This window comes from Sparus aurata, chromosome 22 (genome assembly GCF_900880675.1).
Source record: "Sparus aurata chromosome 22, fSpaAur1.1, whole genome shotgun sequence".
Taxonomy (NCBI): domain Eukaryota; kingdom Metazoa; phylum Chordata; class Actinopteri; order Spariformes; family Sparidae; genus Sparus; species Sparus aurata.
Window position 1 is genome coordinate 17534160 of NC_044208.1, and position 13942 is coordinate 17548101.

General features: G+C 45.5%; 1 protein-coding gene across 2 annotated transcripts in view; it reads left to right on the forward strand.

Annotated features, from left to right (window-relative positions):
- Positions 1-1680: 1680 nt before the first annotated feature.
- Positions 1681-13942, forward strand: part of LOC115573938 (pleckstrin homology domain-containing family G member 1) — a 45242-nt gene continuing 32980 nt past the window's right edge. The window contains exon 1 of one of the 2 annotated variants that reach the window (XM_030405047.1): positions 1681-2162. Coding sequence is in view for 1 of the 2 variants with exons in the window: in XM_030405046.1 (XP_030260906.1) it covers positions 11001-11010 (10 nt within the window). In the remaining variant the exon portion in view is untranslated. Of the gene's footprint in view, positions 2163-10482; positions 11011-13942 lie in introns of those variants that run through there. The other variant, XM_030405046.1, reaches the window with a different exon arrangement.

A 13942-nucleotide genomic window follows, 5' to 3' on the forward strand; every position in this document is an offset into this window, starting at 1 on the left:
CTAAGAACCATTATATATTTGTTACCTTATATCTGGAACAGCAGCTTGACTTGTGCGCGGAGGTTTCATCCGTGATGCGGTGATTCTGGTTGCCTGTGAAACGATCAAAATCACTGCAGATTGATCGACCGATTACTTGTTTCATATCTTCAGCTCTGCCGTTGATTTTCCTTTTGAAATTTCAAGCAGATGTTTCTCAGAAAAATGGAAAACAAACTGGCCCTAACCTTCGCCTCAAACAGTGATCGCATTACCTTTGCTGAACCTGTTTATATGCTGTTCGTCTATTGTTTATGGCTCACTGTGTATACCTAGAATGAATACGATTTTAGAGATGACCTCCGCCATTAATTGTTGTTGTAATCATATATTATTTGGTCAGCGATAACTCAAACAATCACAGGAGACTGTTGAAAAGTCAGTTTCGTCTACTCTTCTGTGTTTGACAAGCCACCTGACACTTGCAGTAAACTCCACCCATCTTGTCCTTGAAGCAAAGTAAAAGCACAGATAAGGGCGACCGAACTGGCAGGAGGCTATCAGCTTGTTTTTCCTCGACACGGTGCTATCGTCCGTCTTTGTCTCGGTGTGTTTTTAAAGTGCAAGGTGTTGTGTTGGGTTACAAAGGCTCGCCGCTGGGTTTGTTGGGTTTATCCAGGTTAGGATAATAATCGCTGACCCACATCGGCCCTGTTTGTGTGGTCACTGGTCACTGCTACAGTAGGTCACAGACAGCGGGGGCTGAACACGTCCCTCATGTTGATTGACGCTAAAAGTCACTGCATGCTCTATTGTGCGTGTGCGGATCGCGAAGATTTAGGTCATTTTTATTTTAGGGTTAAGTGCGTTTTAGTGGGTTCCTTATCAAAGGTCAATGTTTGCCAACGTCTGCGACCGCACAGGAGCACCACGTGCGGTTTTGTTTTCCCTGGAAAAAACTTTTAAGACCGGGGAAACCATGGAAGTGAGAAAGTGTGTGTGCTGACAGGGGCCAGGAGCTGCTTTATCAATCCCAGGAAGCCTTGCTACCAGGAGGCAGGAACAACAGCCGCTGGCTCCGAGAACGGGGACTTTCCTCCATCCTGCTCCGTTAGGATGCAGAACAATGACCGACTTACTCACACACACACACACACAATGAACGACTGCTGGATATTTTCTGTGTGTGCTCATAGGGGCTTGCTCACAGCAGGCCGAGCTCTGAGCTCTGTGATCTCTTGCTCTCTGGCTGTTTTTGGGTAGTCTAACCTCTTCCCCTGACCCCGACCTCTTATATCCAAGAAGCTGTGATATTGAAAGTGGCTCTGGGGACTCGAGAGCAAGAAAAACAGAGGCTCCAGACTGATCCTGTATGCAATGTGACCCACTTGTCGTGTTTTTCGGGGTTAGACGAGACGGCTCGTCCTTGCGCTGCCCTCTTTTTTCTTTCCTCTTCTGCATCAGCTGTTCTCTTCCTGTCTTGCCCACCCACACCCCTCTCCTCTCAATCATCAGTATCTCTCGATCACCCCCCCCCTTCTATTCGGTCTCTTCGTCACAGTTTCGATGACGGCTCCTGTCGCCTTTTTTTTTTTTTCTTTTTTTCCCAGTGTGATTTCTGTCACCAGTGTCGCCTGCAGTGCTGGCTGCTCTCCAGTTCTTGCAGCAGAGAGAGAGAGAGAGAGAGAGAGAGAGAGAGAGAGAGAGAGAGGAACGAGAGAGAGGGAGAGAGAAAAAGAGAGAGAGAGAGCAAGGGTCCAGTTGGAAAGAGAGGGAGAGAGACTAGTCTTGCAGCAGTAATTGGTCAGGAAGTGGGCTGCTTGGATGTGCGAGCACTTCTCTCCCTGTCTCTCCCCCCTCCCCTCCCACTGGGCAGTCAGTTCAGTTGCGTTTTTGCCTCCATCTGCTCCCCCCTCTCTCTCTTTCTCTCTCCCCTCTTTCCTCTCTCTCTTTCTCTCTGAACTGACCTCATAGAGGGGTGGACCACGGACCGGGCCGCCTTGACACGAGCCTACCTCTCTGAGTCAGTCTGCGTTTCTAAGACGGCACATGTACTGGTGTGAAACCCTTTTTTTTTTTTTTTTTTTTTTCTTAAATGCCTGGACATGGATCTAACCTGTGACAGGATACTGGGATACCAGCGGCTGAGGAAAGGCTAAATCGTGGGGAATGGTCTCTGTGAGGTGAGTGACAGGTTGTCTTTGGTTTTTGGATGCGAGAACTGGTTCCATCGCACGCCACAGAGGAGAGTTTCTTCCCTCCTTAAAGCTCTTTATTGAATCGTAATTGCAGAGGTCGACTCCACCAAACCCAGCCTGACCTCCAATTACTTGTTCCAAAGTTTCAATTAACTCTAATGCCACCTCTGCCCACTTGTCTAATTATGAAGCACAAGTACCAGTTTGGATTTAAGCTTGGGAGTCAGCGGTGAGCTCGGCAGTAATAATAATAATAATAATAATGCTTTCAAGTCTGTGTATGAGAGGACAATCAACATTTGTAGGTGTGTTTGTTATGTCTGGTCTGATTTGAGCCTGATTTAGTGTTCAGTTTTTTATTTTGTGAGAAAGATTAGTCTTCAGGCTTTAATAGAGGTCGCAGAGAAAGTTTGATAATGAATTATTGCTTGGTAAGTTATTTGACAGTGTTATTTAAGTACTGTAACCTCAAACTCTTACCAAAGTGTTTGGTGTGTGTGTGTGTGTGCGTGTGTGAGTGTGTGAGTGTGTGTGTGTGTGTGTGCGCCCATACACGTGTGTTCTCCTTTGTGGTCTGTCCTCATTCTGGGAGCTCTAACTGGAGCACCCAGCTTTCTGAGGGACACAGATTCACGGACAAAATGGGATGGACTCATTCGTTGTCATGTGTGACGTTAATCATTAAGATTTATCTCATGAAGTCATTTTGTTATCGGTTGTCTGAATTCCTTTCTTCAAAAACGTGGTCACGTTGTCTTGTATGTTAGATGGGACTGATTGGGAGTGACCGATTGATTGATGATAATGCTCAAAGTTCATAAATTCTTGGATTCACTTTCTCTGATACTTGTTATAGACGTTATTGTCGACCATTTTATAGGGTTTGGTTGCTTAATGGTGCACTATGTAATTTTAGGGAAGACATTTTAGTTCAGTTCAGTTCAGAAAACTTTATTTATCCCATACAGGCAATTCAGTTTACAGCTCCCAGTTATATTAAGTTAGAAAAGAAAGAAATAAAGAAAAAAAAACAAAAAAAAACAAACAAAAACAAAACAAGACATACAACAATCATTAATCAGAAGAGAAAGATCTTCACTGGCTACTTTTTTTTAATGCCTAAACAAACTATGGAAACACAATTTTTGTTTGACTTTAAATTTAGTTTAAATTTGGCGGACCGCATTTCTAGATTCAAACTGTCTACTGGACCTTATTTTCCTCTTAGGACAGCTTCTTTATTCAGCTATGAAATTAGTTTTCTGCCTTATTAATATTGCAAATATTACAATTCTGACTTTGAACTTCTTCTCCAAAACTACGTAACGCCCCTTTAAACACCTTCGGAAATTCTAAATATATATCAAAATGGCTTTCAGATCTATTCTTTTGCCTTAAGAAAAATCCATGACATAAATCTTGCAAATGTAACACAATAACATGGATCTAAGTAATATTTTATTTCATATTCATGCTATATTGGAGATAGAATAGGTGAACGGTACGTAAATGTTATTTTAGTAAGAGTCACGTGTTTCCCTAATGGGAGAAAAGTCCCTCTGTCTCCACTCTGCTGGTCTCCTTTCCTGGAGCAGGACCCTTGTCCTGCATTTTAATCTGAGGCCAAACACAGCTTCCTCCATATATCCGCCACACATGCTCACACACTCACTCAACACACAGTTACACTGAATATATATATACACACACAAATTCATCGCCCTTAAGAATCGGGACACTTACTTTTCGGTCAGTTCTACAGTATGCTACACAAACAAATATATGTGTCACTTAGCGAACTGGAGTGATTAAAAATGGGAGATCTGAATTAAAACAAAAGAAAAGACAACACACATTAAGGGCCAGTGTGTTGCTTCTTGTAATGTTGATGTGCAAAGAAATATCTGTCCACAATCCCCACGGCCAAATGATATTCACTTGCAGGAATTGAAAGTTATAATTCCCGTAAACCACCTGTTTTTCTGCTCTTTCTCCCCCGTCTCTCCTCCCCTATTTGCCCCCGCTAATGTGAATACCGACTCACTGCGTAGACGAATCCTGACATTATCTCCCATCGTAAATACTTTTCCTGGGTTGTTCTACGGGCCGGAGTTGCCACCCTGCTCTATCATTAGCTGCGGCTGTTGACCTTGTTGTTGTTGACGTAGCAGCTGTAGTTATTTCTGTGTGGCACTGTTGTTTAGTCTGCTGGAATGGCGAAGACGCTCCTTGTTTTTTTTTTTTTTTTTTTCCCTGGATTCTCCCTCCGGCTCCTCCAAATTTGAGGGATGCCTGCTCTTATATAAGCTGAAACCAGTGCTCCAGTCAGACTTCTGGCTGGCCAGAGTCAGAAATTCCTGGACTTGTCCCGGCACTGCGAACAGACTGCTGTGGCCCAGAGGGAATACCATCCAGGATTCTGGAAATCTCATAATTCTGGCAAAGGGGAAAATCAATAATGGTTATTACAGTCAATCAGGATAGTAGATTTTACACGGATAATATTGGCATCAGCACGGAACATGCTTAAGGCTTCTTACTGGCTGTTATCCAGAAATCCACTCACGATACATGGAGTCTGATTATCTAAGCAGACACGCAGAGGTGCTGTTACAAGCGTGCTGCAATGCATCAACAATTAGGACTAGGACTAAGACAGCAGTTAAGTGGATGTCTGTAATTTATACTCACAGAGCTAAAAGATGGGGCTGGTAAGACTATATCAACCAGCAAAAGCAAGCAAAGTTTTGAAAGTATCCAAACGGAAAAAAATCCCACCTCCTCTCCTGGGACTACGTGGACTGCTCTGTAGCTCTCACTGGCCAGCTGGAAGGTGTATTAGCGGCTAGTTCCCTTTTGTTCAACACTCTTTTAACTTTTAAGACCGATAGATAGAGAAACAAATGACTCTGTTAGATTCGGAAATGCCACAATCATGCAAACAAAGGCAAAATAGGCGTCGCTGACTTACCTCAGTCTGAAAAAGCTACTCGGCACGACGGTTACTGCAGTTGTGTGATTTATGCTAACGTTAGCCGCTGCAGAGGTGTGTCGTTGTAGCAGTGGCTCATGCATTGGGTGCAGGGGCTGCGTGCTTTGTGGTACCCGGTTGGCGGTTTTTGATTTAGTGATTGGAGTCGGGATGTAAAGAGATTCTCAACAAAGCTAACAAAAAGTGCTTCTGGAATAACCGAGCAACCCTTACTATTTGAAATTCTAGTGGAGATCGCAAAATATCGCTGCCAAATACGTCAGGATGATTTGTTTAAAATGATAGCCTGGTTCCATCGCTCTGTTTCTCATTAAAAGCCCAAATCCGGATGTAGTTGCCATCAATGGGAATACCAGCGGGTATACCTGTGTTTCTACATGCTACAGTTGAGAAATTCTGACCAAAAAGATCTTCATGGTAGAGATTAAAAATGGGATCTTCTGCATAGCTAGCTACCTGGCTAGTTTCATGAAAAATTGGCGGCGACAACCAATTGTACGACCCAAGTTTTTTTAAGGTGCTACAGTGACATTGAAATACACATACTGTTGTGCTTAGTCGTTGTTTTGGGCTTTTTTGTATGAATGCTGGTAGTTACCTCCAGACAGTCAGGCCAGCTGTTTATAGTTAGCATGCTAAGCTAAGCTAACCAGGTTTTAATATGGCCTTAATAGCTATGGACAGAGAACATGGACTCTTGAGTCTGAATATTTCAGTGTAAACATAAAAAAAGTGAGAGAAGGATTGATGCGGAGAGAATGTTTCCCAAAGAAATTAAAATGTTCATAATTTCAGCATATTTTTACATTCAACTGACAAAGCGGTCTCCCGGCTGTAGTTATTATGACATGAGTGAGTAAAGGGGATCGTCAGCCTGCATCAGGAGGACACGGGGTGGGCAGACATGTCAACAAAACAATGGATCTTTAACACAGGAGACAGTTGGTTGTTTCCAATTTCCAACAAAGACTCAAGGAACTTTTGTAAGGATGTCTGCGCTCGTTCCACAACCCTTACAATTGTGGTTATTACTGTAACCCCAGGGCTGGTTTTCACAAAACATAACCAAATTCCTTTTTGAAACCCAAACCAAATTCTTTCCACATTTTTTGGGAACAGTTTTGGAAGGCACAGACTAACAATTCTCTGATGATTGTGGCCTCAGTTTAGAAAACACTTGTATGTGTCGTCCTGGAGAGCGAGGACAAATGATCGAGTATGTATACGTTACTGTCAGACAGCGAGGAATTATATTTTCCAACCTTGGTGTTACTTAAGAGGGGCTAAAAAAGGGGGACAAAACTGTTCGTTCAGGGGGTTAATGAAGAGCTCAGGCGGCAAGAACAAAAGCTTCAAGAGTTGTGACACTTAAAGAGTCCGAGAGGAAAGAAAGAAGGAGAGTGTGTGTGCAGATGATCCATCTCACCAGCGACAAAGACGGACAGGGTCACAGAGGGAGGGGGAAACTGTATATGAATGACCCCTCCACCCACAAAACTCCTGCCATTAGTCACAGTCTCTCTCAGTCTGAATCTCTTCCCGTTTTCTCCGCCGTGTGCTGCATACGTTACCACAGAAACGTCCTCACTTTACACCATGGACAGCTGAGAAAATGAAGAAGCTGTCGGGCTGCCTGAGGAAGTGTTTGCACCTGATTTCACACATGCAAACACACACACAAACACACACACGAGCTGCCCGCTGCAATAACAACCATCAAATAAGATCTCCGCCTCCCTTCGCCTGCAGCCCTCCTTTCCTCCAGGACATGCTTAAGTGGTTGGGGATAGTTTTTTTTTTTATTTCTGATTGCACACACACTCTTCGTGCACTAAAGCACTTTCAAGAGGCTGCGGACTTTTTAAGTTTACAATGCGGTCGGAAAAACAAGCGATTGTGTGGCGTGTGTGTGTGTGTGTGTGTGTGTGTGTGTGGGCAGTAAAAGTTAAATAGAGTGTGTATGAACCCTTTGCCCCGCTTCGCTGTTTGCACTGCCTGAGTGTTATGAGGAATGGAGTGGTTTATTAACAATAAGCATTTTCTTCCTTCCTTCCTTCCCTCCTTCCCTCTCTCTCTCTCTCTCTCTCTCTCTCTCTCTCTCTCTCTCTCTCTCTCTCTCTCTCTCTCTCTCTCTCTCTCTCTCGATGTCTCTCTACATGCCACTCTGCCTTGGAGATGAATTCCTCAACTGCCGTCATAGTGACCACCACGGCGCTCTGAGCCCCGATCATCTTGGCAACCCCTCAAACTCTCAAACCATCAATTCCTATTCTGGGTGCATGAGAGAGTCTTACTGCCTTGTTATATGGCTTGTTGATAGCCTTTAGAAAAAAAAAAAAAACGGGGGGGGGGTCTGTTGGGAAATCTGTGCTCTGAGTTAGGAGGGAAATGATAAACTCCGAGACCAACTGCGTCCAGCGTGATGATAGGGAATAAGATATTGAGCTGGAGTTTGGCTGCTGTTTAGCCGGTTGGTACTGTATTCCCTCAGATAATACCAAATCCCTCCCTACCTCAGCGTTTTAACGGGAAACACGCAAATATGGGGAACCAAATGTCACTCTGGCTTCAGTTTCAGCTCGGCTATAACTCCCTGTGAGTCAGGCTCATCGTACAATTACCACAGTGCAACTCAGCTGTGCCTTTAATTAAACCCTCCCCTGGCTCCCGAATGCCCCACACCACAATTTTGCAATGCAGGCTTGTTAAAAAAAACCAAAAAAAAAAAACCTGATGATGACGACATGTTAACAGTTTATGCCCCAAAGTAAAAGGATTAAAAGACAAGCGTCACATTAATATGGTGTGCTGAAACATTTGAGACAATGGTGTCATAAATCTTCTTATCTGCCCCCTAACACAATATGACACACTGGTTCTTTACAATTCTCGGGCAAAAACCGAGGAAGGAGACTGTGACATTTCTAATATTTTACGTCAGACAGTCTGCCAGGATGAGTTGTCATTTGCCGGGTCAAACCTGCAGCCAAAACATTCAGGCTCATCTTTGATCCTTATCAATATTTCAGCCTTCCTGTCGTCCCTTTCACCCCCCCCCCCTTTTTTTAAAGCACTTAGTCTACATGTGTTGCAGCTCATGCAGAGGTTGTCATATCCAGTAAAAGAGGAGCAGTATTGTTTCCGTGGTCGGAGTGTCGCAGGAGGCCGTCGGAGCAAACAGGGGGCATCAGATAAGCCGGACTGCCGCTGTAGGTTTCTGTCATCAACAGGTCATGCTTGGCTGAACTGAGGAGTTTAGGCACTCCCTCCCTGTGTGTGTTTGCCAAGCTGGAGGTGCTCGTTATGTACTCTGTGTGTGTGTGTGTGTGTGTGTGTGTGTGTGTGTGTGTGTGTGTGTGTGTGTGTGTGTGTGAGGGGTGGAGCTGGCAGGGGGGACTCGTGTTTAGATTCGGAGAGGAGGTCTAGGGGCTTCGTGGTTCATCGGACCCTCAGACCATTAGAGAGAGGGGTCGTGCTTCTTGGGATCTGCTCTGTGTGTGTGTGTGTGTGTGTGTGAGGATAGTCCAGGGGGTCTTTATTATTGTATTGATGAGGAGAAGGGGGGGGTGTTAGCTGGACCCCATGCTGCTGGGACCAGTCCCTGTCTTTAGAGAGCGACAACTAATAGTCAACACATTTGCTTTAGTGCGCGAGACTGAGGGCCTATTGTCTCCCGTGTGTCTTCCTTATGGGCTCATGGCCTGTTCTGAACTATAACCGCTTTCTGACATTATTCACTTCAGACCACCTCTTTTGCTCGTTTGTATTTCTTTCAAACCAATCACATCCTTTTGGCCCATGCTTAACCTAGTGACGGTGCCCCTGGAAAATAGTGTAGAGGAGCTCTTTGCACGAGGGGCAAGCCGACCCGGACATTAAGATGTCTGAATCCCTGAAAGAAGGGAAGGTGAGAGGTGTAAACTTGTGCAGGTTTGGATTAGGCGGATTAGGATAATGGAAACTTGCCATTTTCAATGAGGAGGTCGAGGAGTTGCAGGCTTTAAACATCCAATGAGTCAGACTACAACCTGTAGACATATCCAGCGCATAGCCAGTACTTTTGGAGTACTTTTTAAAAAATCCGTACACTTAGACACTGGAAATTGTCAAGTATCAAAGGCTGGCATTGAACACTTGGTCAGATTCTTATCTTAAATCTCAGCATTCTTCCTCGTTGTCATTACAGATTGCAACCAACTGAGTACGCCTCATCGCACCCACCCCTATGATAGATGCTAAAATTGTGAAAGAGGCAAATGGGCCTCTCTTAAGCCAATATTTGGTTTGTCCCTGCTGGGCCACTGTAGAAACGTAGAGGTGCAACATGGCGGACTTCCACTCCCTCTGTAGAAATGTATGCTTATTTCTTATTTTCAGGAAATTAGGTTGTAGTCCTCATCAATCCTACACACTGCACCTTTAAAGGGTTACTCCATTGATTTAGCTACGCACTCTAAAAGTTGTCATTAAGATTAAGGAATGGTCACAGTTGAGGCAGCAGTGGGCGAGGTGTCCTGTCTTTAAGGCCCTAGTGTGAGTACAGCTCCAGAACCGATCCTACAATTACCACAATGCAACTCAGCAGTGCCTTTAATCAAACCCTCCTACGGCTACCAAATGCCCCACACCTCAATTTTGTGATGCAGGCTTTCTGTAAAAGTGCTGAGGATGATGACACATTAACAGTTAATTCCCCCAAGGTAAAGGATTAAAGAAGACGTTTCACATTAGTATGGGTGCTGAAACACGTGAAACAAATAATCTAACACAAGCCCGGATGGATGCGAACCCCTGGCTGATGTTCATGTACATGCTGAATCCCACTTCTGACATTTTGTGCGCCCATTCAGTCAGCCTGCCTCTGATCTGGGACACAATGAGCGGTGCAGTGTCTCGCAGTGGACGAGTAGCTTTTGTTTGAGCTGGCACCCGGCCTATTGATCAGCCGTAACCACCACCCCCTCCGCCTCTCTCTGCCTCTCTCTAAGTGTGTGTGTGTGTGTGTGTGTGTGTGTGATTTCTGGAGCTGTGCGCTAACAGTGGCAGTTCAGCTGCCTGCTGAGCGTGCAGCAGACGAACACACACAAAAGGTGTCGCCAGACCCTACAAGCGTTTACTAGGGCCGAGCTAAAAAGTTTGATTTTGGGGAACGATGGTAGAAGAGACAGAATTGAAGGAGAGAGGGGGAAAGATAAAAGAAGGAGCAAAAAAAAAAAAAAGAGGAGAGGAGGCACTTAATGTGGAACTCCCAGCTCCTTGTAATTTGCTGCAGGAGAGAGAGGGAGGAGGAGTCAGGGGGAGGGGAATACCCAGCAGGGAGGGAGCAGCGGAGAGAGCAGAGGCCATTCACTCTGACACACACACACACACACACACACACATACACACTGGCATGCAAACACACACATGAACAGTTTTAGACGCACACATGCAGGCAGTGGATGTGTTGCCACAGGAGAGAGAGAGAGAGAGAGAGAGGGAGAGGGAGGGAGAGAGGCATTCAGACAGAGGAGATCAAACTGAAGTGAGAGAAAACCCAGAGAGGAGTGTGTTGGTGTGTGTGGTTTAGCCTGAGAGTTTGAGAGTTTTGGGCTCCGGTGTATATTTTGGAGGAGCGGACTTGCACGTTTGCTCCCAGAAGAACAAAAAAGGATTCACAATGACTGAGAGAATCTCGGAAATCTAAAGGGAATTTTTTTTCTTACAACACTTTGCTGGGAATACTGCTTGGAATACTCTGGATATGTGACCTGCTCGGTTTTCCCTTAAAACCTGCGCTCCTTTTCCAACCTCACTCACCCTCATTTCTATTGAAGAAGAGCCAAGCCACAATGCCTACTGGTAAGAGAGAGCTTTTTCTTTTCTTTTCTTTTTTTTATCAAATATATTCAGTCATGTATCCCAGCGTGATCTGATTAAAGTTTCTTCCAGAAGTGATTGTGGGACTCGATTCAGCTGTCATGTCTGCAAACCCCATCAAAACAGGATTAAACCATAATTCCGTTGAACAATTTGTCAATGAATGAGTATTTGTTTGAAAAATGAGAGTTAATGGGGCACAGTGTGGTCATGGACAAGAAATGCAAACTCAGAATTTTAGAATTTACACTATTCATGAGGTCACTCTACAAACTTTATCCATAACTGAGCAAATAAGATGTCCTCGGATGAAAACAAGGTCCACAGAACACTGTTTGAAGCTGGTAAGGTGGCAGGGTCCGCCACATATAAACAAAGTAAAACAGTATGAAATCGTGTTGTGCTTTAAAGTCAGTTTGTTTATTCAGTTTATTCAGTCATGAAAACAAAGAGAGATTGTTTATTGAGGTTCTCTTTTTCATCTCATTTACATTTCTTCCCCTAAACTACATAGTGCACCTTTAATAACACGTGTTGCACCACAGAGAAAGTATAAAAAGTGGTTCTTCTCAAGTGGCATGTGGCCAAACTTCAATCACAAACTTCATACGAGTCACTGGTGGTGGCTCTTTTTGTGCGGTGTGTGTATGAGTGATATTTTGTCCTCAGCTGACAGCACCATGTGAAGCGTCTCCTCGCCCTGCGTCTCTCAGCGGCACAGTTGTATGAACAGCGTCTCCTGGTTTGTTTTCTCACCCCTGGCGTTGAAGGGAGCGTGTTTGCTTTCCCGCAAGAAAGCCCTAATGATGCTGAGACGGTGGCGCACACTGCCTCTCTGCTGTTCTTTCACAGTTATAAATGTTGTTTCGTTGGTTGTTCTGGATGCAGTTTAATGCCAGAAACTTTTTTCAAGAGATGGCTTTTGTGTGTTTCATTTTCCCCGAAAAGAACTGTTACTGTATTCCTCTTTTTTTTTTCTAAGGCCACCCCATGTGTCGGCGTCCTCTTGCTGGGTGTAGGTTTGACTGAGTGTTGAAATGCCATTCTGCTGCCTGTGACCCAAATTAGAGCCTTGAGGGCAGCAGTTGGGGGGTGGCTACAAATGGGGATGGAAGAGAGGAGAGGAGGAGGAGGGGGGGAATAATTACTGTTTAGTGCAAACTCTTTGGTTTAGAGGTGCCAGAGACAATGGACCCCTCCGTCCTCCTCCTCCCACCCTGCTCGCCCCAGTCCTCTGGGGAGGTGGAGGACATCTGCCCCCCATCCCGAGCGCTCACGTGCGAGGAGCTGCAGCCCTGTGGAGGGGTGTGGTGAAGGGGGGGCAGGTCCCTTCGGAGTAATATGAAAACAAATCAATAGTGTTCCAATCATACAATCAAGCAAGTGCACGCGTAGCTACAGGAGGGCTAACAAGAGAGTGACTGATGTGGATGCAGAGTCCGGCAGGCAAGCGTTTTTCTCCGGGCTGACATCCAGAGAATGAGGCTAGTATGTCACACTCGGAGGGGAGGGCCAAGGGTGTGTGCGGGACAGGTCGCGCGGGTGTCCCAAGGGTGGGTGTGAAGAGTGTCTGAAAATAGGGAGGTGTAAGTGTTGCGGGGTGGACATTTCTTTTTTTTCCCACAGGAGGCTAAACACCGGTGCTGTCAGCTGAGCGGTACGCCTTACATCAGCATTCCTCGCTGATGTCCAAACACAGAAACTCCACTGCTCGTAAACAGTGGGCGAAGATAAGAAGGTGTGGATATAAAAACCCTGTGGGATGTTTAATTGTTTGGTTTCGCTCGATCATGAGAAAAAAAAAAAAAAAACGCCATTTGTTGCCAATTAGCCTCCCAGCTGTGTGTGTGTGTGTGTGTTTACTTTAACCGCGTTTCGGGAGGCAATGAAAGCCGCAGGAGTCTATTAAGTCGCACGTCAAGTTGAAGCTTCCGTCTTTGCCAGTCGTGACGTGTTGTTGCGGAGATGTTTGAAATGCTTTTTTCTCCATTCCTTACTTTCTCCTTCTCCTTCCATTCTCCGCAACATCTGCATCATAATGTATGTCCACGGCTCTTTGTCGGTCCGGTGATAAGTTGCTCGGTGGAAACCCCGCCTCCCCGTCTCGAATCCCAACCTCTGTCCTCTCTTCTTCTTCCGCCTCCCGCGCCGCTGCAGTCGTCCGGCCGCGGTGTGAAATCCCGAGTGACACTTTAAGGCCCTTAGCGTCAGTTGAGATCAGGCCTGCGTCTCTATCAGAAAACCTAGAGACTGACCTTAAGTGGACGCGGCAGACGTTGTGAGGCCGCAGCCAGACAGACAGCGCGGGCTGAGGCGCCTCATTGTGCCGCTGCAGGAGAAAACGGTGTGAAGACGAGGGCGCTGGGGGGAATTCGGTTGATTGGTTTGAGATGGAGAGAGGAACCTCTGAGGGCTTGAGTTCCACAAAAGGCGGGATTCAAAATGAGCGAGTGGGGAATGGAAAAGAGAAAAAGGAAAGAGGGAGTGGGTGGTGTTTGACCTTTGGCCCTTTCTTCTCATCTCTTCTTCCTACTTTCATTCCTCTGGGTGCTCTCCTCCTCATTTCTCACTCTCTCTCGGAGACACACATGCGCTCTTTTCTTCATCTTTCCGCCGTTACGTTCGCCTCTGACTTCCAGTGCTATGAAAATAACAAATTCTTCTTCTCTGCCATCAAAGCAACCTCTGGATTCGGTTACAATGTAAATGCACCAGGACCGTAAAGTCAGCAACAAGCTGCTTGGCAGTGAACGCCATCTGGTAGGCCTGTTGCAGAATAAACAAGAACACACACGGACAAACAAGGCTGATTAGAGGAGCTGTGCGAAGTGTGTGGTCAAGTCCTGTCTGGTTAAAGGGACACTGCGTAGTTCTGGAGACGAAATTCAAAGTCTAAATTTTAATAGTTACAATA